At 38.7% G+C, this 26,018-nt stretch overlaps 1 protein-coding gene across 4 annotated transcripts in view; it reads left to right on the forward strand.

Moving 5' to 3' along the window:
- Nucleotides 1-26,018, forward strand: part of enox2 (ecto-NOX disulfide-thiol exchanger 2) — a 412,131-nt gene that overhangs the window by 263,685 nt on the left and 122,428 nt on the right. For all 4 annotated transcript variants that reach the window (XM_056472047.1, XM_056472048.1, XM_056472050.1 and 1 more), the window contains one exon: nt 9,520-9,651. In XM_056472047.1, the coding sequence (XP_056328022.1) occupies nt 9,520-9,651 (132 nt within the window). The remainder of the gene's footprint in view (nt 1-9,519; nt 9,652-26,018) is intronic.

Below are 26,018 nucleotides of genomic sequence, written 5' to 3' on the forward strand. Positions count from 1 at the left end.
GGAGCAAGGACATTTTTACAGTTTTTCCTGTAATGTTTTTTTCTTCAGGAAAAAGCTTGTTTGTTTTAGTTTGGCTTGAATAAAAGCCATTTTATAAAAATGTTAAACAATTTTTATGGTATTTTTTTTAATTGGCTACAGAACAAAGCCATGAATCCAATAAATTGGATAGTTAACTTAACTTGCCTAGTGTAGTCACCCTAATAACCTAGTTAAAGATGCAGTATGTTTGGCACCCAGTAGTTAAACTAGGTATTGCACACCTGGTTTAAAACACATGCAGGCGCCTGACTGTCAAGCCTGAAGGCTGATTTAAGCAGTGTTTTCAATAAAAGCAACGGCACACAAAATAAGGAATATTTTCATATTAAAATGAGTTTTTGGCCTAACCCAACACCTGAAATTAATATTTTAGAAACTGCTTTTATTTCTTGCAGCTGAACAACAGGATAAACTGACAGTGTTTACCTCAGGTACACCTCATGTGCTTTATTCAGTGTTAAATGCTAATATTGTGAGTTTGAATGTCGTTTTACATTACATTTATTGCCATACTACTGAAAGCAGCAGCAGATCTTCAAAATAAAATAAACACGAGTAAAGTACCCCTCCTAGCCAACAGTGTATATAAAAAAGTATATGCTGAAGACGATACAGTATATAGCTTACATTTCTGTATAAAAATATCCATTTTCAATAAAATGTAATTTTGCAAATATAAATTTGTCCAAATGTAAATGGAACCCTTTTAACAAATCCACCATCAGAGAAAGTGCAAAAACAGGCTATAAATTTATTGTGCGCTAAAAATTTATTGAATTAATCTACATGTGAGTGTCAAGCTTAAAATAACCTTTAATTAAAATTTCAAAAGGTTGCTTTTACACTTTCAGAAAAACTGCACTTTCAGAAGTGACTACGGTGGTAGATTTTCAATAGGTTCTAACTAAAAGAAGTCTTCAACCCTGCTTCTGCGGACCCACTGTCCATCCATATGTATTTCCATAATACATACCTGTGTACTTTCAAATGATCCTGAAAAGCTTGATTAGCTGCTTCTGGTGTGTTCTATCAGGGTTAGAGCTGAAATCTGCATAGTGGGACCCCAGGAGCAGGGTTGTAGACCTTTGTGGGTCCATATTTGATTTAACACAGTTACTGTAATTTTTGTGTGTGTAAGCATACTGTCCTTTTGTGAATGTTGGCATATGTGTAATAAAATATTTGACATTGCGAACTGTCAAATTACTGTGCATCTTTACAAGACGAGGACTGTCTAAACAGCTCTTAATTAGACATTTAATGTGATATTTTGATTTGATCTACGCTGCATAATTTAGCACAAAGCAATTGTTAAACTGCCAAGGACTGTGTTTATCAACACAAAATAAAAAGAAATATGTTCTAAAATACAAACGTGTCTGCATCTTTCTCATTTAAAAGCAAAGTGCAGGTTGCTTTTTCACTTTATAAGCAAGACTGAACCCTCTCTGGAGAGATTTTTCAAACCCGCAGAAGGTGGGCGAGCATTAGAATGAAGTCTTTGGGGAGACGCCACAAATGCAAACCTCATTATGCCAAACCATCACGATTTCAATCAGCTTCTTGGATCACCTTGAAAAGACAAGTTAAGCCGGCTAACAACAAATGATTGTTGCTTTAAACTCAAGTGTCATATGCCAAGCAGAAAACACCTCTGTTTGATCCCGCAGATCACTTTTACAGGGTTCAGGCCATGTAGATTGGAGACAGCCAGTCCTCAAGGAGATTTCTTCAAAAACCGCTTGATATCAGGTGTTCCAGATTTAGACATCAAACATGCCGAGAGCCCTTCTGTGAGACGGTACGATGGCTATCAAGCGATAAACGTTACTTTCTCGTGGAATAAACACTTCACTGAGAGTGCTCACGAGTCTCAAGGGCCTTATTGAATGCAATTCTCATTCATACATCTATGGATTACCCATGTCTTAATGAAGGTTGGAGGAAGTACGATCACTTGAGTAATTACACTTTCAACACTTTCGATTTTTACTATTGAATGCAGTGGAACGAGTGCTTAATGTTTGAGCTTTTCATTTGATTTAAGTGATTTGTCGTAGAGTACTTGAGGGTTCAGGGTCGGAAATCAGTTTCTGGCTGCTGATTAGTCAATAAGTGTCCTGGTCGAGATAAACACACACAAATGCAGCACATTCAGTGTGTCCATACACATTATGTATATTTGTTTAAAATGTCATTCTTTTTAAATATTTCCAAAGTGCTGTTAAATGGAGAAAACATGTTTAAACCAACAGTATTTGGAGATTTAAAGGTGCTGTATGTAAGGTTTGACTCTTCTAAAGCATAAAAATAGCATAATATGTTTGTAGATAGGCGATGCAGTGGCGCAGTAGGTAATGCTGTCACCTCACAGCAAGAAGGTCGCTGGTTTGAGCCTCGGCTGGGTCAGTTGGCATTTCTTTGTGGAGTTTGCATGTTCTGCCTGCATTCGCGTGGGTTTCCTCTGGGTGCTCCGGTTTCCCCCACAGTCCAAAAACATGTGGTACAGGTGAATTGGGTAGGCTAAATTGTCCCTAGCGTATGAATGTGTATGTTTCCCAAAGATGAGTTGCAGCTGGAAGGGCATCCGCTGCGTAAAACATGTGCTGGATAAGTTGCCGGTTCATTCCGCTGTGGATAAAGGGACATAAGCCGAAAAGAAAATGAATGAATGTTTGCAGATATTTAAGAAACATGATAAGTGAACATACATGTTTATCTGAAAAACAATGCTAAAGTCAGATATTCTGCTTTGAACATGTGCATTACATGCTCGTCTGTCTTTGTTTTGGTAATTTAACTCGCCCACTGCCAGTTTTGCCAATTATATTTCAGCATCCCGGTTGCCTTGGTGGAAAACGCATATTTCATTCATTCAGCCAGGAAGGCTTTCAGATTCAAAGTTTAATGTGATATGTTGTTTGGGTTGGTGTTGTATATTACACTACAAAAACTTCCTGTAATAAACTGCCAGTAATTTTTCTGTTATTGTACAGACTTATTTCTCATATTATTTCTTATACATTATATTATTGCAAACAACTAAATGTCAACAAAAGTGTCATTTTATTCAAATGTCGCTTTAAGAGTTTTTTTTTTTACAAAAAAAGTGGACAGAGCAGAGATCAACATTTCATAAGGCAATTCACAACCGTAAATAAACAGGAAAAAACTGTAAATCATGAAAGGTACATGACCATGCTTGATGCTTAAACTATGTATTTGTCTGAGCAATGTTGTTTTGGACCCGGCTGCCTTTTATGATTCATGTATGTTGCTTCATAGAAGAAAAACATGATTGAATAATAGCGTGTATATAAAAGTGTATATGGTTCAGTGACAAATAAGATGTGGCAAGATGATAAATGTAAAAATATTTTAAAAAGTTGATTTAAAAGCATCCGTTAGGTATTTTAAAATGTACAGATTTTATCCAAGTTGATTTTATGTAATTTAAAATAACGTTTGCACCATTTTTTACAAACATCAAGACTAAATGTACCTGAAAATGTCAAATGGTATAACTGCTAAAAAAAAAGTATTTCTAAAAGAAGTCAAATGGTGTAACCAGTTACACCGCTTGACATTTCAACTTAAAATCAATTTTGACAGGCATTATTATCAACATTTATCTAAGCAGTGGGCTTGGTGGAAATATTTCAAATGTATTTTAATTATAATACTTATTTTTTAAAATAGTGATCAATTATAAGTGCATTCCTGGGGTCTTACCGTTTGACATGCATGCCTAAGAATACCTGACCATACCCTAAAAGGTCAAAGTATCACACATTTTAAAGAGAGTTACTAACCTTTGCATGCAGCAATCAGTCTTTTCATCAAGAGTCCTTTCCTGACAATTTCCTGTCTCATGGCACAATATTAACAAAATGACTCAATAAATGAAGGTTACACCATCTTAATGCTTCAGGAATTTGAGTTGACAGACATAATTCCCCAAATGAATTAAAATATTTAGAACAGTTGTGCAATATTTGCCTTTATTTACTATTAAACATGTCTAATGTTAAATTATGCCAAATTAGCTAATATGATTGGTTACACCACTTTGACATTCTTGCAACAATCCCCTAAACATTATCTTATAATGGAATAAAAATTAGACTTGGTCCTCAAAATAGAGAATGTATGCAAGTAGTTTGCTTATTTATTTTGACACTGAACCTTTTTGAATTAATTTAAACAACATAAAAAATTAGTCATGTCATTGATCGTATATGACAACAGCCTTATATGTACATACCTTATAAAGTCTATTTTTTCATTTCTAAGTAAGCTATTCTTTTCTGATAAACTAAATTCTACAGGTCATACAGGTCAGGAAGAATAGATGTGATTGTCAATGTATGTGTATGTAAACCTTCCATGAATTTCTTCATGACCCTCAGCTTCCTGTTAAAGTTGTCCCAAATGCCAGTAATTGTCCGTCTAGCGGTTAAGACCTTGTAGATCGTAAAATAAATTTCTCAGAGTTTTCTTGGCCTTCTGAGGGAGCTTTGGGCAGTGAGCCATGGACAGCTTTATTGAGAAAGTTTTGTGACCACACAGTGGCATGTGCGTTTGTGTGTGCGGGTGTGTGTGTGTGTGCATGACAGAGCTGTAGATGATAATAAAGCAGGCCTGTGGGGGACACGTTCCCCCATCCATCCCTTGTGACTTTCAGACAGCCTCTTTTTTTTCTAATTGCTCCCTCTCTCAGAAGTTTTACAAAGGTGACTTAGCAGCCCAAAGGACATTTAAACCTAAAGAGATGAAACAGTCCCCTGGGAAGTCACTTCCTCTCAAAGTGGGTTTGTAGGGTCAGGACAATCTACTATAGTGAGTACATACTATAAATGAACATTCACATTGAGGATGATAACAATTATGGTATTTTTAACAATCATTCTGAATTTTCTAAACCAAAACTGTAATAATAATAATAATAATAATAATAATAATGGTACAAAGAAATAATATAGCTTGAAAAAATGTTGATATATGGATTTTGAAAGTGATTTATTAAATTAAATGTGTTTATTTATGTGACACCCCACAAAAAAGCTGTGTGTTTGCGGTATACAGGATACCATCATGCTTTTGTATGAATGCTAATTTACAGTAGTTAATTTTACAGTTATTGTTGTTGATATTAGGCATGGGCCAATATAAGATTCTGATGGTATGATAACCTTGGGATCACGGTATTGTGATTACTGCTCTAAAACAGTGGTTCTCAAACTTTTAAGCCAGCGACCCCCAATGTAAGATCGTCAAGAACTCGCGACCCCCCACTACCAAAACATATCCAAACAATAAAAATAACTTATTTTAAGTTTTATAAACAGATTAATTGCATTTGAAATCAACACTAATCAAAACTAACAAGCAAAAAAATATGCATGCGTGAGGAAAATATGTCTCAATGAAATACCGTTATCACAAGAAAACACATTTTTAAAGCATAATTGAGTGACCAAAACACGGACGAACCGCTCACCGGCCCTGCACGCACTGCTTGACATGAATTTTACATATAGCTGCCACTTGCACGGCTGACAGCGTCTAGCGATTAAGTGAAGTTTTAAACAACCTCTCGTGCTTAAAATGTGTAGATGTGGCAAACTGTTACCTGAAAGTTCCGTCCCACAGACTTTACAATGAATGCTTTAGTTATTTTCATAACGGACTAGAAGCCAATGGAAGTCTTTTATCCACTCTTGGAAAAGTGTAGATGGCGGATTAACATTCACTACATGAGCACTAATCAGATGTGCCATTATTTGTAGCTTTAGCTGGTTTCTAAAACTAAATCTGTCAGTGTTGTTTTCATTCTCTCATCTTCAGCGCGTTACATTTTCGCAGTTGTAGCTCCTGTCATCTGAAGGCAGAAGGCGTTGACTCTATTGGCGTTGCTTTATTTGCACGTCTTTTATGTGATAATCCAGTTTTGCGTACAACGTTAATTCCCAGTTTTGGATGGAAACATAGCTACTGACTATTGCCACTTAATTAAACAACTTAATTAATCCTGTCTGAAGTTGTACAGTCACTTGGTATGTTCATAACTAACATACATTTTTCAAAAATTTCAAAATAATATCCTACTGTAGACTGTAACAAACTATTGTTGTGCAAATCAGTCATCTTAAACAATTAAATATGGCCACATTAAATCTTAGTTGAATGCTATTACACATAACTCATTCATGCATTCATTAATTTTCCTTCGGCTTAGTCCCTTATCTGTCAGGGGTCGCCACAGCAGAATGAACCGCCAACTATTCCAGCATATGTTTATGCATCAGATGCCGTTCCAGCCACAACCCAGTACTGGGAAACACCCATACACTCTCACATCCACACATGCACTCTTACAATTCACTTACACCAGATTTCTCCCCCAGAGGAAACCCATGCGAACACGGGAAGAACATGCAAACTCCATACAGAGAAGCCCAGCTGTGACTCAAACCAGCAACCTTCTTGCTGTGAGGCGACAGTGCTAACCACTGAGCCACCGTGCCTCCCGTTTCACATAACATTTTTGTATGATTCCATTCTAAAAAAATAAAGAAACTTCATATTAGGTCCTGACTTTGTTCAATTAGTTTTATTTTTTGAATTTGCTGAAGCATCAGTCTTATTTGCCTCTCCATCCTTGCAAGATAAATGGCCACTTCAGCTTTGGCAGAGGAGGCAGTTGGTCCAGCAAACATCCTGTGCTGTAATCTTTGAGTTATTGAGTAATCTTTCAAGTGATCTTAAGAATGCATTTTTTTGGTTTGCCAGTGAAAGAGCCTTTAATCAGTTCCAGTTCCTGACCAAACAAACTTCAGATCCTCAGCTTGAATACAAGACTTGTGTATTTTCATCAGAGAGTGAATTATGGACTCAGATTCAGTCTAATGAGGCATTGCTTTATCCATAGAAATCTTAAATACTAACAAATTGTGATGTTTACATTGGATAGGGCTTTTGTATTGATCTTCAAGCCTACTGATTGGGATGTGTGAGTGGTGCAGATTGGAAATAGAGCAGGTAGAAATTTGTGTGTGTTTTTTTTTTCTTTGATTTGTTAGTTTTTTAGTAGGAACAGTGTTTTGGAAAGAATGGACCTATTTCATAAAGACTGTTATAACGCGTTTAACAGTCATTATAATCTTAATTCCTTGAAAGTTTTTAATATTTAGATATTTTTTAATATATGGACATTTATATGTATTTATAAATGTCATATTTCATCTTTGTGTCAAATTACAAAAAATAAATAAAAAAATTAATTACCATTTATGCGAGGTGTTTCCAATGCAGCGTCTAAGAGGCTGAGAGTAAATTTGATGTTATTTTCTCCTCTGGCTCCCGTGATCAGTCTCACACTATTTTTTTTTTTTCTTTTTCTGAAAGTCTTGATAACACCATCGTGGAGTTTTTCTTTTATTATTTCAGCAAACAGGATTGTAAACAAATTATTTGTTGTAGTCTCCGATTCACTGCGCTCTAAGTTTACACAGCTATGACGCCTTCCACGACTGAGAAACTCAGAAACGTAAAAAGGGTCTATAAAATTGAGATGACAGTTTGGGATCAGTAAGATTACTTTTTTTTATCAAATACATGCAGCCTTGATGTAAATATTGTATGCCTTTTGTTACTTAAATTCCGCATGACCTTCAGAGAACTGTGAACACACAACAGTATTGTTAAATTATTGAAATATTACCTTTCATAATAAACATGGATCATATAAAAACATTAAAATGACATTACACTAAACAAACCTGATGTATTTTAAAATTGCTTTCAATAACATTAAAAAAATCTTACTCGTCCCCAACTTCTGAATGATGGTGTACAAAGTTTGAGAGCAAAGTTTCTTTAGCCATTGAGTGGAGAGTGATTGAGGAGCGGAAAATGGAAAATCCGGTGTGGATTTGGAACGAAGACTTCTTTCAACAGGGAGGGAAATTGCCTGTCTCTTCAGTCCACTCACACCACTGCCACTGATACAGATGATTAAACAACTGTTTTTACTTGAAACCTTGGACCTCTGCGGTCTGTTTGGATGAATGAGAGGAAGACTGCTGAAAAGAAGACATCTGAGAGATGGACTTGTGAACAGTGTCCTCCAGCACCCTACAAAAGATCAAATAGACACTCTTCCTTCAGCATCGAGGAATGATTTCTGCTGTTTCCTGCTGATTCCCATTTGATTCATTTCTTAGCCAATACAGTGCAAATTAAAAACTCAAGACTTTAATGAAATGGCAGACCTTCAATGTTTAAAGTTAGCTCTGTATGTAGTTCCAGTTCCCACTGTTTAATACCTAGGTTTATTATAGCTGATATTACCTGGGTTCACTATTTTATCTTTGAGTATTTTGCAAAAGTGTAAAGAGGTGAAAAAAATTGAAATTAATTATCAACAACAAAGGCGTACATGGATCCATGTTGACGCTGTATGTTGCCATAGAGACTATTCATTTCAGAGTGAGAGTACGTGCACAGCTAAGAGCAGAAGCTCAGTTGTTGACGTATAATTATGCTAATTTAGACATGACATGACGTTATTTAAATGTTAAAAGATACCGTAAAACCCTTGAGAGGTAATTTATCTGAGATGAGGAAGCAAAACATGAAGTCACACAGGTCATTTGTTTTCTGTTCTAAATAAATGTGCTTTTTAGATGTTTTGACCAAAACCCTCTTTTGATATCCCCCCGGAGAAGCTAAAAGTCATTATCACTGCTGTTTTTCATTAACTCTGTATTATGATACCCAGACCGACCACTAAACACGATGACATTTTCTCAATAGTTTGTGGAAATGATCTCCTCCATGACTGCCGCCTACTCCGTGCAGGAGCCACATGGTTTCTCGCACGCACTTTAAGCCCAGTAGTCACACTTCAGATATGAGAACTTTCTGAACTCTATTTCTCGGTTTATAGCCTTCATTCTTTTGGTGGGCGATACTGAAGTTTATCAGACCTCTGGCAGCAAGATAAGTTTTATGAAAGCGGCGGCCTGTTTTCTGTGAAGTGATGATGCGCTAAAGCACATTGGCACCTCTGCGGTGGTAATAGTACACAATTTCGTTTTCAGGAGAAGTTTGGTTCCCAATTTACCATATTAAAATATGTTCTATGTGTTAAGCCGAGAGGACTTCTCTCCCCTATTAACTCGAACTTCTCAATTCATCAAGTTCCAGTCCTCGACTCAGGCTTTTAATGCTTATATAATACATAAAAATACCACTTGATACATTAAACCCTTATAGTGTTCTATGCATAATCAGAATACTAAACGAAATATTTCATAAAACTGGAGTTATTAGTGACACAAATTGTGAATTTGCTCAGTTTCGCAGATTCAGACATGTTCCACTTTACTTCATTAGTATTAATGTCTTCATATTTGTACTTTTGGGTTGTCAGATATAAATCCTTAAATATTTCAATATATCTCTCTCTTTCAGAGGGACTCCGGAATATTGCCATGGACTCCAACTCTTTAGCGATGCCCATTTCAGATCCTAATGCTTGGGCTACTGCCATGAATAACCTCGGAATGGCCCCCATGAGCATGACTGGCCAACCTATCATGTCAGGTAAGTTATGAGTTATATGAGCTATGAGCTTCCAATCCTCAAACCAATTCAACAGCTAGTTCAGAATTGTAGTCTGTAGGGGGTGTCAAAATTAATTGTTTATTTGGTGCACCGCCATGCAGACACAAACAATTCAGTATCGGTTCAGTAATAATCATAACCGGTTATTGTGTACTGACGTCATTCATCTCCTATGCGCTATGTCGCGGTAGCATACTATGGCAAAGGAGGCGAGCGCGAGTATTTACAATGCTCCAACTCCTTAAAACCGCAGAAACTGTGCACAGTTTACTGCATGTGTGTTTGCTGGACAGACTTCCACTGACACTTACAATAGGAGCCCCTGTTTCACTGCTATGAAGAAACTTAAAGTAAACTCTATTTCTCTCTTTCGCTGTGGACCTTTGACCTGCTAGCATGAGGTAAAGTTTCCCCTCCTCTAGGCTGTTACAGCTAAACTTCTGCATACAGACACGAGCGTGTCTGCATAGCGAGTTTTCGCCTCCACGTCTGTCATGGATCAGCTGTGATCACCACTGCATTTATTAGTGTAACTCATTGGTGAACAGCACCAGAGCGTTAGAGCCAATCACAGCTCTTTCTGTTGACCAATTAAAGGGGGAAAGAAAGGTCTTGCTTGGCAAGGCTCAGAAAGCAAGCGGTATATTTAAATTTGTTTATTTGCTCTAAATGCTCAAGTTGTTCTGTGCATGTACTTGAGTTTTTAAAGGTACAATTCAATTCAATTCACCTTTATTTGTATAGCGCTTTTACAATGTAGATTGTGTCAAAGCAGCTTCACATAAAAGGTCATAGTAAATTGGAACAGTGTAGTTTAGTTTTTAGTGATTAAGTTCAGTTCAGTTTAGCTCAGTTCAGTGTGGTTAAATAATCACTACTGAGAGTCCAAACACTGCAGAGCAAATCCAACGATGCGCAGCTCTACAGATCCCGAACCATGCAGACCTGTGGGGACAGCGGAGAGGGGAAAAAAAACTTTACTAATTGGTGAAATTGAAGAAAAAAAAACCTTGAGAGAAACCAGACTCAGCTGGGCACGGCCATTTTAATTTCTCCGCTGGCCAAATGTCTTGTGCAGAGCTGCAGTCTCATCGGCGGAGGCTGGAAGCTGGCCTCAGCGAAGATTCGTCTGTACAGTTCATATATCTGACTGTTTGTATTAAAGGTAATTAAAGATAATACATAAATATATTTATACATTTTATAAATATGGTTGATTGTTGAACCTAGGATCCAGGAGGAACAATTGGGTTTTCATCCAGGTCATGGTACACTAGACCAGCTTTATACCCTCACCAGGGTGCTCGAGGGTTCATGGGAGTATGCCCAACCAGTCCACATGTGTTTTGTGGACTTGGAGAAGGCATTCGACTGTGTCCCTTGTGGCATTCTGTGGAAGGTTGCTCTGGGATTATGGGTTTAGAGGCGCTCTGTTAAGTGTAGTCTTGTCTCTGTAGGGAGGAGTTTGGTTTGCATTGCAGGCAATAAGTCAGACTTGTTTCCTGTGCATGTTGGACTCCAGCAGGGCTGACCTTTGTCACCAAATCTGTTCATCATTTTTATGGACAGAATTTCAAAGCCCAGCCTTGGGATGGAGGGTGTCCGGTTCGGGGACCACAGGATTTCATCTTTGTTATTCGCAGATGATGTTGTTCTGTTGGCTTCATCGAACATGGACCTTCAGCATGCACTGGGGTGGTTTGTTGCCGAGTGTGACGCGGTTGGGATGAAAATCAGCACCTCCAAGTTTGAGACCATGGTGCTCCACTGGGAAAAGGTGGTTTGCCATCTCTAGGTTGGAGGAAAGTCCTTACCCCAGGTGGAGGAGTTTAAGTATCTTGGGTTTTTGTTTACAAGTGAGGGAAGGATGGAACATGAGATTGACAGGCAGATTGGTGCAGCATCACTAGTAATGCGCTCAATGTACCGGTCCGTTGTGGTAAAAAATGATCTGAGCCGCAAGGCAAAGATCTCAATTTACCAGTCAATCTTCGTTCCTACTTTCATCTATGGTCATGAGCTTTGGGTTATGACCGAAAGGATAAGATCTTGGATCCAACTGTCCGAAATCCTTCACAGGGTGGCAGGGCGCACCCTTATAGATAGGGTGAGGAGTTCTGTTACCCTAGAGGAGCTCGGAGTAGAGCCAATGCTCCCCCACATTGAAATCAACTGAGGTGGCTCGGGCATCTGTTTTGGATGCCTCCTGAACGCCTACGTAGGGAGGTGTTCCAGGCATGTCCCAATCGGAGGAAGGTTATTGTGTGCTGACATCATTTATCTCATATGCGCTATGTTGCAGTAGCATACTATAGCAAAGGAGCTTTGGGTTATGACCGAAAGGACAAGATCTCGGATAAAAGTGGCCGAAATGAGTTTCCTTCACAGGGTGGCAGGGCGCACCCTTATAGATAGGTGAGGAGCTCTGACACTCGGGAGGAGCTAGGAGTAGAGCCAATGCTCCTCCACATCGAGAGAAGTCAGCTGAGGTGGCTCGGGCATCTGTTTTGGATGCCTCCTGAACGCCTACCTACAGAGGTGTTCCAGACATGTCCCAATGGGAGGAATCCTCAGGGAAGACCTAGGACAAGCTGGAGGGACTAAGTGTCTTGGCTGGGCTGGGAACACCTCAGGATCCCCCCAGAGGTGCTGGAGGAACAGTCTTGGGAGAAAGTCTGGGGTCCTCTCCTAAGACTGCTGCCCCCACGACCCGGCCCTGGAAAAGCGGATAAAAATGAATGAATAAATGAATGAGTGAGTGGGTGAGTGAGTGAGTGAGTGAGTGAGTGAGTGAGTGAGTGAATGAATGAATGAATGAATGAATGAATGAATGAATGTTAATGTAACATTATTTCACCCATATTGTAAAGCATCTTCCCAAAGATCATTTTAAACATTAAAGTAGCCGTTTGCCATTACTTGTAATATCATTTTAATATTGGTTTGAAAAGCATTTATTTTTGTTTCATTTTCATTTATTGTTTTCAGTATTATTGTCTTCAGCTTTATGTCAATAAACAACAAACATTTGATTAAAGGTTTTATTTTTAGTTAACAACACTGACTTACACAGCCATGGAAACAGCAGAGTGGATTTGAATCCATTAACACATTTGTTTCATTTTAGTCTTTTATTTTGGTTTGATGAGTTTCAAATCTACTCATTTCCATAATCATCATATAAAAGCAGATCTATGATCCAGCTCATATTACATGAGCCAACCAGACAAAACTGTTTCTCTCTTAAGTGACGTCTTATTACACAAAGCAAGCAGTATTGACCAGACTTCTAGTTAAAGGTTTAAAATGATGTATATTTGCTAGCCTGCCTCCCACTGCTGCAGTATTAACCAGAGAGCGAGCCTGATGCATCCTGTGGGCCAGAAGCAGAGCGCTCGACTGAGTCAGCAAGAGTGTGAAAGTACCAGTGTGAAAACTTCAAACACATTCCCACAGTGCCGTCAGAGTGGCCAATTAGTTTCAGGGCTTTTTCATCTCATTGGATAGTCGGCAGCACAATGCGAAGGAATGGCTGTGTGATGCTGCGTTCTGCCAGCTGGATGGAGACGCCGAACATCTCAGCTGGTGCGCATGAGTCACTTAAACCTACACATCCACAGCGCTCATTTCACAATTCATTTCTCTTTTGCACTGCATCATTTATTAGTTGCAATGCAAAAGGTGAGGGGTCCAGCAATACCATTGAAGCGTCTGTTTAATTTCAGAGATATTCGAATGAAAGATTGATGGATTTTCATTCCGGCGAAATGAAAACACTGGAGGGTCATCCGACAGGCAGCAAACATCTCATTTTTGTTCTTTCTCCATTATAATTCAAAATGATGAGCTGTGTTTATCAGTAAACACACCAGTTGCTGTTTATACAGGCACTTTTTTTTTTCTTCCCGGGTTTTTCCATATCAATCCTCTGTAGAGTTTCGTAAATCACCTCCTTCATCTTATTTAAAGTCAGATTTGGTCAGATATATATGTGCTGGTGTATCCTGCTATAGGCGCATGTTTCAAATGAAGTGGGCCGCGGGGATGCTCCAGCCTCCTACACTATTTCCCTATCAAATTTCATTTGCTGTGTTTACGTCGAACGTCTCGGGCGCCCATTTGTGAGATCACCGCCCAAGAGCAAATTATGGAGTTTGCCTAGCGGTTTATAGACTGGCATTGAAAGGAGAGAAATGCTGATGGCGGTTTTATGTCAGAAAGACTATGGAGCCTTGATCTGTGAGCCATGCAATGAGCTGGAATGAAACGGCTTTTAGTGCTGTTAATGTGTCCTGGCTCCCAGGAGCTCGTTCTGCCAGTACTGTGGGTCTTTTATTCTAATCAGTCCGGCCGCGGGGAATTCTGGGAGCCTTTTTGCCTCCTCTCCCCATCCTGCCTGGCGGAGACTCGAAGAATACAGATGAAGGCCTTGAATCAGGGCGTCACAGCGGGTCATTTCTGCCACATATGCATAGAGATATTTCTCGACTGCTCTCGCTCCGTTTTGGTTGCTTTGATTTCTGCCATTGATTCCTAGGGCTGCTTAGTAGGAAATAATATGCGGTACACAGCCTTTAGATTTTTTGTTGATCTCTCATTTCCTTGCTAAGGTGAGAAGCCATGTCTGTATGATGTTATTATGACCTGCTATGTTCAGTGGGCATTGGCTCAGGTTGTATTTTGATTGGAGGTAGAGAGAAGAGACAGTACTGTCTGCCTCGAGTTTTAGCTCATTAATCAAACAGAGGGAGCAGCTGTTGCCTCCAACATCTTAACAGTATCCAAAACCCTCCGCAAACTACACACAGTCCTGTACATTGCTGCCTCAGCAAGTTGTGTGGAGTCATACATTTGTAAATATGACACTTGAGTACTCCATTCAGCCAAGCCTTTAATCAATCCCTCCTCCATTACACACAGCTGATGCTGTAATCAGAGAGAAAGTGGCTCTCCTTTTAAAATCCATAGCGCTAATATATGGGCTACATACTGTATACACAATAGTCAATGGGTATATCTTGACTCATTAGTGTTACCAGATCTTCTCAGTAAATAAGAACAATCCCATATTAAACTTAAAGGGTAGCATTTTGTAGCTGTTTTTGTTGCCTGTGCCTTTAATGCTAGCTTTCCCCACCCACCGTTCCCACATGTGCCTCAACCTTCAACTCGGCTGCGTCAGATAAACAGCACAGTGACAGACATGAAAGAAGCAGATCTCGCGTAAGGTTTATGAGAAATACTACAGTAAGACCTTTCCCAATGATTATTTAATGTATTTGTTGTGGGGTTAATTCAAGCTTTTCGATGAGTCACACCACGTCGTTTAACTTTGCGTTTCACTTCGCACTGTTTTTGCATGGCAAATGTGACAGGATACATGTTAATAAAAACCGTATGGATATTCGTTATGTTAATGTACAAAATAAACCTGATTTAACGCCCTCAAACCGGGATTGAAGAGTCTTCTTTTAGAATTAAAAAAAGACGGTAAAATCCACTGTTTTTAAAATGTTTTAAACTTGTAAAACTCATTCTTGATTACATATGGTGATCATTGATGATCACGGCGTGCTCAACAGATCTTTTAATCCCGGTTGCTTTGCGCACGTTTTGTCTTGTTGATATGATTATACACGTTACTACGTAGACATGTTAATACATGGCTGTCAATCAATTTAGTGGGCGTAGTAAACTGAACTCCTGTGTCACGATGTGGTGGGCCTCAAAATGGGAGGGATTGGATCCTATTTTAGCGTAAAAAAAAACTTATTTTTTTTGTTATAAGTATATATAACTTTGTTTTTCTTATTATAAGTATATAAGACTTATTGTCCTTTTATCACCCTAATATGACTGTGGACACACTATACCTATACACAGTTCTGTCCAACCAGCTTACAAAAGACGTACAGCTTACACATAATAAAAAAGAAGCATGGCAAAGTATCACAACCTTCATCTGCTTACTCCATAAACTGGACCCCTTAAGCACAAAACTTAGCAAAAACATTGCTTAAAATAAGTGGACTTGGCAACATTTCATAAGCTTGATCTGTAAATATGTAAATATTTTACATATGAATTATTTATGAAAAGAGTATACATTGTTCTCAAAAAGTTTTGAGCAAATGTTAACATCATCATGCAAGCTCCACACAGAAACGCTAACTGACCCTGCCGAGATTCAAATCAGCGACCTTATTGCTGTGAGGCGACAGCGTTACCCACTACACCACCATGCTGCCTCCTAGTCATATCGACCTGGAAAATAGCAACTTTTCATTTTCCTCCGGATGTAGTAGACAATGTAACTACGGAAGAGTCAAGTTCTAAATAGGAAAAAAATATCAAGACTTTTTGAAAATTTTAATCTAGATGCTAATGGTCTAATCCGAATAAATGATCTATGCTAAGTGCTTCCGCCAGACCTTTAGATCAGCTGAATCAATTAAAAATGGTAAAACTCACCTCTTTAACTCTAGCAGATTTGTAAAATGAGCCTATTTCCAAATGATTGAGACTTGCCACCACCTACAATCACAAGTTTTAGTTTCATACCAAAAATGTACGTTCATTTTTAAGTAAATAAAATGATGCGGTTTATAGTCGCATAAAAACAGAATCATTTAAGCAGTTTTAATTGCATTAAGAATGTTAAAGCCTGAATAAATCTAACCACCACTTAAGGATCAGCTTTCGTACCACTTCTGCACTGAAAAGATGGCTTTTGTTTCATTTATTCGTATCATTTAAAAAAAATAAGAATAATGCCTCATTCACACTAGCAGCGACTTTGTAGCTGCCTGTTGCTCTGGGTGGCGATCTGCTGCAAACACAGGTCTGTGTAGGTCTACAACACGGAGAAAACAACCAGTCTCTGAGGGAGCTGAGAGAGGATCACATCAGCTCTACCAGTGCTCCTATTGGCTGTTGCTCAAGAAAGCCGCTCTTCATTTGCAAAAAGTTGAAAGCTCGACACGCCCACCTGGTGGCCAACAGTCTTTCTCTGAAGGGTGGCAATAAACATTAAAGAGCCAATCCTCCCAATACGATCCTCCCTTCTTGCTCTTAAATGTGAATCTGTTCTGTGCTTTCACTTTATTTAGGCATGAAACACTTTGAAATAAATATAAAAATGGTGGAATTCCCTTACCTTTTCTTAACAAGTGCCGTTGCCCCTCCTATGCAATCCTCAAAACAGTCGTATAGCGGTGCGTGACTGTCAGCTGACGCGCTCCATAGTGATAAATAGACGCTGTTTCCCAAACGGATTTTGTACACGCAATTTGAAGAGGAGCGAAAATCCCTTATTATGGTGGGCGTATCCCTTATTTTTACATCCCAATGTTGACAGGGATGTGAATGAGGCTTAAGAATATTTGACACAAAACGTCAAGCTATATGATGTATGCATCAAATAAGTCAAATTGCGTTTACAAATGGCCTAGTAAACAATTTTGGTGAATAAATATCACCTCATAATCTAAAATTCTTTTGTGTCACTGAAACTGAAATGAACAAAAATGAACACTAAGCACAATATCTTATTGTAATAATCAGCAATTGTTTTGTTTTGATTGTTATTTTTAGTTTTTGCTCTATATCGCACACCCCTAGTGAATATTCAGTGTATCACTGAGGCCCTTGTAACTACAGTGTATTCTGGACAAGTACACTGTACTGTGTGTTTTTACTTGGCTTCGGTCTGGCTTGCACTTCACTGTGATTAATTATTCACAATCTCTGACCTGCTGTTCTTGAGCGGAGGAAGAGCAGCTTCAATCCACTCATGCCAGCTCATGGCACCATTTCCAGCTACATGGAATCGGAACGCGTCATTGATGATGATCGTTTTCCAAAATGGTTGGGCTCTTATATACGTTTTTAAGGTGGTATTATACCACACAAATCTCTTCCACTGCTGTTCACTATCTGTTCACAGTTATGTAGTATGCAAACTCTCATTCCTTAGCCTAGCTCTCACTTCCCTAGCATTTGTATACAAATGTCTTTGCAAACATCTTCATCCATATCTGCTGCTATTCCAAGAGTTTATTGCCAAGCATCACTCTCTCACACACTCTCTCTCTCTCTCTCTCTGCCCCCTATAGCAGTTTCTCAGCTACTGTTGTTGAGCAGATCTCGCCTCATGTGGACCTCTGGGCTGATTCAAGTGCGGCTGCTCTTGACTCTTCATTCATCTGTATAAATAAGACTTCTCTGAATGCATCAAAGAGATACGTGTTATTGCTCTTTGGGGGGGTCCACAGGCTTTAACCGCAGCATATTTTTATTCCGCTCTGTATTTCCACCCTCCTTAGGCAGGGAGTGTGGTTCTGCTCTGTGATACATTATACTCGCGCAGCTCAACAGGATTCATGGGGAGCTCGTATTATGATCAATATCATCAGGAAAGGCAGCTAATTGGTACAGACTCCAGCTGAGCTCTGGCTCTTTTACGAACATGATTTAAAGGCACATTTACATTTTTTACACTACAGAGCAGTCGCGGCTATTCACAAAGTCATAGCTATCCATCCATCCATCCATCCATCCATCTATAGTCTGTCTGTCATTAGCAAAGTGTAAGAGCTACCCTAGCACATGCTAACAACATGTTACATTATGCTAGCAACTGGTTAAAAATATTGCTGCGTCCCAATTCGCATACTTATACTACACCCTAAAAGTATGTACTTCTTTCTGAAGGAAAAGTACACACTTTTAAGTGTGTAACAGAAGAGTATGCAAGCTTTTGGGACATACTACTTCCTCGTTAACAGATCGTTGTGTTGCTTAGTTACGAGCCCTGTCAATCGTCCACACATCATCCACATTTCTTTCATATTTAATTCCCTACCTTACTGGAGAAGCAGCAGGTTAATCTTCCATTCACAAGTCTTTCATGCAGAGAAATCTCCTCAGGTGTTTGGATAATTCTGCATTCAGACGTTAATGTCCAAACACGTCTTTATATAAGTTCAGTATTGTTGTTGCAAACGCTGAAAACGCGGTTAAAACATGTTCCAGTGGGCTAGATATTAATTAACAGTCATACAAACATCTTTACCGAAGCCTCTCTACTTGACGGTTGGTCTCGCCATCATGTACGTAGATTGTAGTTTGTTTACACTTTTCACCCGCATTTGTAGTTGTAATCGAATTCATGTCCTATGCACAATGTATTGTGGGCGATATCTGCGGTTAGAGTATGGACGCTTCTACACTTCGAGATTTTACCGGAAATAGTAAACCATCCGGGACCCTTTGGCGTACTCTTTTCAACATTCTACAATTTGGGACACACTAATTCTACTTTCAAATACTATTTAAGGCGGATAGTATGCGAATTGGGACGCAATATCTGTCTGTCTGTCAATACCAAAGTGTAACAGTTAACCTAGCACATGCTAACAACGTTACATTATGCTAGCAACTTAAAAATCTGTCTGTCTGTTTCTAGCAAAGTGGAACAGCTAGCCTAGCCCATGTTAACAACATGTTACATTTAGCTAGCAACTGGTTAAAAATCTCTCTGTCTGTCTGTCTGTCTTGTCTGTCTCTCACTACCAAAGTGTAACAGCCTAGATCATGCTAACAATGTTACATAATGCTAACAACATAAAAACCTGTCTGTCTACCATTAGCAAAGTGGAACAACTAGCCTAGCACATGTTAACAACGTTACATTATGCTAGCAACTTAAAAACCTGTCTGTCTGTCTGTTGCGAGCAAAGTGAAACTGTCTGTCTGTCTATCACTAGCAATTTGGAACAGCTAGCCTAGCACATGCTAACAACATTATACAGCGTATAATGTAACAGCGTTACATTTCGCTAGAAACTGGTTACAAATCTGTCTGTCTATTACTAGCAAAGTGTATCAGCTAGCCTAGCACATGCTAACAACTCGTTACATAATGCTAGCAACTGTTTAAAATTCTATCTGTCTGCTGTTTGTCTTTCTGCCACTAGCAAAGTGTAACTGGTTTAGCACATGCTACATTACGCTACAACATGTTACATCAGTTGCTAGCAACTGGTTAGAATTATATCCGTCTGTCTGTTTATCTAGCTCGCTATCTCTATAGTATTGTTAAAAGGACATTTTTAATTTATTTCTTTTCTTGTTATTATGTTGTGTTACAGGGCCATATTGATAATCAGCTGCTTGCTTTCTGCTAAATGCATATGGCGTTTGTAACATGCTCCAAAGCTGTATGGTTTTTAAAACCCATGTTTTAGACATTGCTCACTGATCTTGACCTGTCAAATTATGGGCTGTTTGATATGCAACCTGCAGCTCCTGTTTCAGAGTTGTCAGTCAGTAAGCACCAGCCTGCAGTAGTCATGGGGGAATCAATGTCCTTTGCAGCTGATATGAGAGGGCTATTTTTCAATGTCTGCACTGAAGGCATCTGAAATGATTTACTGTCAGAGTATTTAGATTTAGCAGATAGCTGAATTTCAGTCCCCAATGTAGTGATAACCAAAAGTACTTGATATAACTGGATGTTTACAGCCAATACTGCACCCTTTTTCATGTTTATTTGTTGTCTAGTTTGTAGCTCATTCTCACTACTTCTCTTAAAAACCCTTATTTTATCTTTACAGTTTCTTAATGCAACATACACTTACCGGCCACTTTATTAGATACACTAGTCCTACTGCTTGTTAATGCAAAATTCTAAACAGCCTATTACATGGCAGCAACTCAATGCATTTAGGCATGTAGACATGGTCAAGACGATCTCCTGTAAAAAGGTGATTTAAGTGACTTTGAACAGACGAGCTGGTCTGAGTATTTCAGAAACTGCTGATCTACTGGCATTTACACGCACAACCATCTCTAGGGTTTACAGAGAATGGTCAGAAAAAAACAAAATATCCAGGTCAGAGGACAATGGCCAGACTGGTTCCAGCTGATAGAAAAGCAACAGTAACTCAAATAACCACTCGTTACAACCAAGGTATGCATAAGAGCATCTCTGAACACACAACATGTTCAACCTTGAGGGGGATGGGCTACAGCAGCAGAAGACCACACCGGGTGCCACTCTTGTCAGCTAAGAACAGGAAACTGGGGCTACAATTTGCACAGCTCACTTTTTTGCTGCAACGTTTGGATGGTAGGATCAGAACTTGGCATCAACAACATGAAAGCATGGATCCATCCTGCCTTGTATCAGTTGTTCAGGCTGGTGGTGGTGGTGGTGTAATGGTGTGGGGGGATATTTTCTTAGCACACTTTGGGCACATTAGTACCAATTGAGCATTGTGTCAGCACCACAGCCTACCTGACTATTGTTGCTGACCATGTCCATCCCTTTATGACTGCAGTCTACCCATCTTCTGATGGCTACTTCCAACAGGATAACGCGCCATGTCATAAAGTGTGAATCATCTCAGACTGGTTTCTTGAATATGACAATGAGTTCACTGTACTCAAATGGCCTCCACAGTCACCAGACTCAATCCAATAGAGCACCTTTGGGATGTGGTGGAACGGGAGATTCACATCATGGATGTGCAGCCGACAAATCTGCAGCAACTGCGTGAAATGGACCAATATGGCAATATTGGACCAAAAGCATATGGACCAAAATCTCTAAGGAATGTTTCCAGTACCTTGTTAAATCTTAGCCACAAAGAATTAAGGCAGTCCTGAAGGCAAAAGGGGGGTAACCCGGTACTAGTAAGGTGTACCTAATAAAGTGGCCTGTGAGTGTATATGATACCATACCTTAATTTGGCATTGACTTTATTACACTACTTGATGCTGGGCAAGTGGGTATTGACTTATTACCAAATCTTATTTTCATTCTAGTGAGCTCATGGTACAGATGTGTTGTTTTGAACAAGTGGAGCTGCAATGTTCACATCTGGTGTTTTGAAAACAACTGTGGCTGTTAGATTTCTTTTCAGCAATCAGAGAAGGAAAATGATGGTCATCCAGGCCAAATTCACTTTTATTTATGCAGATCTTTGCACTCCTCTGGCTCTCTACTTTAGATTTAGCGATATAAAGTGATTTCCCCCCTCCAGAATCCCTGCCAGTGTCAGGGTGAACTGCAGTGTGAAACAGCACATCTTCTGTTGCAGATTTTCCACAAAGACATGCTGGCTCATTGCAAAGGGAGATTGTTTGCATGCCTCATTTGAGAATAGCCAACATGCCTCATGGGGTCTAGTTGTGTCATTCTTCAGCGTAGCTGCTGAGGGGGATGTTTGTGGAAGAAGGCAGAAAGCACGGCGGACCCCTCCTCTACAGCAGGCAGCAGTCGCCAGCAGCTCTCTGCTGCTAAATGCCAGGCTGATTTTTCTGACTCTCTCGCTCCTTTGATTGATGGCTGCCTTTTAATGTAGCTGCCCAAAGCAAATCACGGTTTTAGATGTATTGCGTATTATTAGTTGAATATCTAACATGTATTCCAGTCAGCATCAATATTTAAAGCGTTCAGAGTAATCCCCCAATAAATAATTGAAAAGCTGGTCTTGCGTTATGCCATGAGTTTTATGTTGTTGTTTTTTTTTCTATTTCTCTTGCATATTTTTTAGATGTTGATCTCTGTTGGATGTTCAGTAGAATTTCATTCCACAAATATATCTGCAATAGTCATGCTGAAATTGTGCCGTTTGGCTTCTGTGGAGCACAATACTGCATACAATAAAAATCATTCCAACAAACAGCATTGGACGCAACTATGTATGGACCAAAGTTTGTTTTGCTCTTTATTAGTTTTCTTGATTGTTGATTTGATTTTAACACAAATCTGTTCTGTTTCTTTTTGATAAGTTCCCAGTATATTTCAACTCTCAGTTACTTCATTGTTTTGTTTTATGTCTCTGTTCTTGTTGTTTTTTATGTTCTGTGTGTAGTTTCTGCGCTGCATTTCCTGTTTGTTAGTCTTCAGTGGTGTGAAGTAACAAAATTACAAATACTCAAATTACTGTAAATGAGTAGTTTTTTTCTGAGGAATTGTAATTTACTAAGTAAAGTAGTTTTATGTTCACTTGAATACATTTTTTGTGCTGTATTGGTACTTTTACTCCTACAATTTTTGTTCAAATTGCATCACTACATTATTTTTTCTTGTCTTTGGGGATTGGCTGAGAAGAAAAATCAGTACTGTGATTCCTGTCCATTTAAATCTCACATAGACTCTAAGTCGCATCCTTTTGCCATCCTTTCACCAATTAGTGAAGTTTTTTTCCCTCTCCGCTGTCGCCACTGACTTGCATGGTTCAGGATCTGTAGAGCTGCACATCGTTGGATTTGCTCTTCGGTGTTTGGACTCTCAGTAGTGATTATTAAACCACACTGAACTGAGCTAAACTGAAATGAACTTAAACACTAAAACTGAACTACACTGTTCCAATTTACTATGACCTTTTATGTGAAACTGCTTTAACACAATCTACATTGTAAAAGCGCTATACAAATAAAGGTGAATTGAAAAATTAAAATTTGAACAACCTCATGACAGGGGGCGCTTTAAAGGCAGCAAACCATTTTGAAGCATTAAAAGTGTCCAAGAAGATGTACAAAATCTTTAAATGCAATAACCCAGAGACTGTTTAGACTGCCCAAATGGCCTTAAACAATCACTAAATGCACTACAGAATGTTACGTTTTCACACACGCACAAATTGCATGTATACACATCAGCTGTTCACAGCGTAATACTCACTACTCTTGAGTATTTTTAAAAGGGCTAGTTTTTACTCATATTTTGAGAATTATTTACTACAGATAGTTTTACTCGCACTATATTTCTGGCCAAATAATGGCTCTTTTACTTGGGTATGATTTTTCCAGCCTAATCTCACGAGAAAACGTAAGTATTTTACGTTTTGACAGTTTAGTGGCAAATTCGTACGAATTCGTACGAGTTCAGTCATACGAAATGGTACGATTTTAAAAAGGAGGCGTGGCACCTAACCCCGCCCCTAAACCCAACCGTCATTGGAGGATGAGCAAATCGTACTAAATTGTACGAATTAGATCGTACGAATTCGTACGAATTAGCCACTATAAAAAAAGTTACGAATTGCCGTGAGATTGTGTTGGATTTTTCAGTACTCTTTCCACCACTGTTGGTCTTTACCCTAAACCAAAACCATTTAAAAAATCCAGGACATCACCAGCTCCATTCCAGGCCCTATTGATAATCAGCTGCTTGCTTCCTGCTAAATGCAGATGGCGTTTGTAACATGTTCCAGCGGTATAGTTTTTAAGTCAGGGAACCCATGTTTTAGACATTGCTTACTGATCTTGACCTGTCAAATTATGGGCTGTTTGATATGCAACCATTTGAGCCAACCACCACCATTTCAGCCAACCACCCCCTCCATGCTTCATGGAATGAGCATCAGAGGCTATAGCAGAGACAACATGCTTTAGAAAAGCATGCAAAGAAACCTTCACTAACTTCTGTGTGGATCTGCTCCAACTATATTTACAGTAGTGTCTTGCTCCATCTTGGTGTGAGGATCCCCTATATCTGCCTCCAGCTACATGGCCCCAGACTCTATTCTTATTCCTCTGACCCATCAGCTCCCTTTCTTAACCCCGCTGTGGGCCTCAGTCTTGGCCACTTTTTAGATTTTTTTTTCTCCTGTTCCCCCTCTCCAAGTCAAGATAACAATAACACAAGAGTTGAAATAATGTTTTATGTCTTATAGGGGACAATAATACATTTAGATATAAAACTACTACCTCTGTTTATGTGTACTGTTTAATTGAATAATGCTGTATTATAATGAACTAGAACCTAAAGTTCATTGACGAACTTTGATGTTGGCTTGAGAAAGCCAACTTGACTGCGCTGGGACTCAAAGGCAGTTGGCAGGAAGCACAGAGATTGATAAGCATCAGGCAGTTGTTAAAATGTTCATGGCATTGCTCGGTGGTTGCTAAGTAGTTGCTAAATGACAATGCTCGTGTACATGTTTGATCAAATGCTAATACTTAGTAGGCGTTTCTAGCATATGTTATTGCACTTAGATAATCATTAGCTAATTGTTATTAGCACTTGGCTTATCATTGTTACTATGCATAGTACACAGGAAGTCCCATTTGCTAGCATGAGTCAAACAAGCCAATACCCAGGTCTCTATGATGTTCTAATATAGAGATATTGCTGTTTTTAAATGGTTGCTAGGTTAGCCTGTTTTATTGCTATGGGGACAATTAACAGCTTAGTGATGATACATCAAAGCTTCTTGCTAAATGAGTGATATAAATCAACTCATATTATATATAGACTCTACAACAGTCAAAAATTGGACTTGGACATTATATAAAAATGGCTTGCCATATTTTATTGAAAATATAATGCTTAAGTGTGAAAGGGATACATGCAAAAAATGGCCATATCAGTAAAAAATATGGAGTTTAAGTAAAAATGGCTTGCCATATTTTGAGAAAATTAATGCTTAAACATTGTTTATTAAAATACTATAAGTCTGATAAACCTGAAGAGATATAGCAACAAACTCAAATGCAGAACACAGCTTTTGGTCAAAGTTGGAGCTTGTATAATTTTTTATATGCCCAGATTATTAAAATATAATATTTAACATTTATTTTATTCGAAAACCATAAATCTTATTGGCATATTTATATTAATATTATATTAATTATATTATCATATTAATATTTCCAATTATGCATAAATCATGAATTTTGATCAAATTTGGGCCTTGTATCATAAACGGCCTAGGAGAAGATACGTTTGTTTTGAGGACAAAGTAGTATAACAGTATGTTGTCTTTCTCAAGCCAACATAATGAGAGTTACACTACACACTACACGAAACTTTCTCTAAAACCCCATTCCCATGATTTGTCTCTCTTTAGCCGGTCTTATCCATTTAAAAGGCACTGTATGTCTCCTAATTTAAAAGAGTACTCCATGCCAGAGTCTCTAAAGTTGTTAGTTTTTTTATCTGGTGTAGTTGTTAACAGAGCCGAGACAAGAAAACATGGGTGTATTCCCCACATCTATTATTCCTCAGGCTTGAGAAAATCCTTCCAGGGCTTTGCTCTAAGAACAAATGTAAATAATCTCAGTTAAGCATTTCTGCCCTAGGATATTCCCTTGCCTTTCCTCAATCTAAACACCGTTCTGATGTATTGAGGATCCAGCGGTGGGAAATTGTGTTTTTGATCAATCTACCTTTGATTAAACTGGGTCAGTTTCTAAACAAACGTATCGTTTTATTTATCTGGAGAGAACGTTTGTTTGTGAGGATCATCCGTCTTATAGGTGCCTCCAATAAATATCTTTTCCAGCTCTAATTTTTTAACAGGCTGCTTTTCCTGGAGAACGGGCCTGTAATT

This window comes from Danio aesculapii, chromosome 14 (genome assembly GCF_903798145.1).
Source record: "Danio aesculapii chromosome 14, fDanAes4.1, whole genome shotgun sequence".
Classification (NCBI taxonomy): Eukaryota; Metazoa; Chordata; class Actinopteri; order Cypriniformes; family Danionidae; genus Danio; species Danio aesculapii.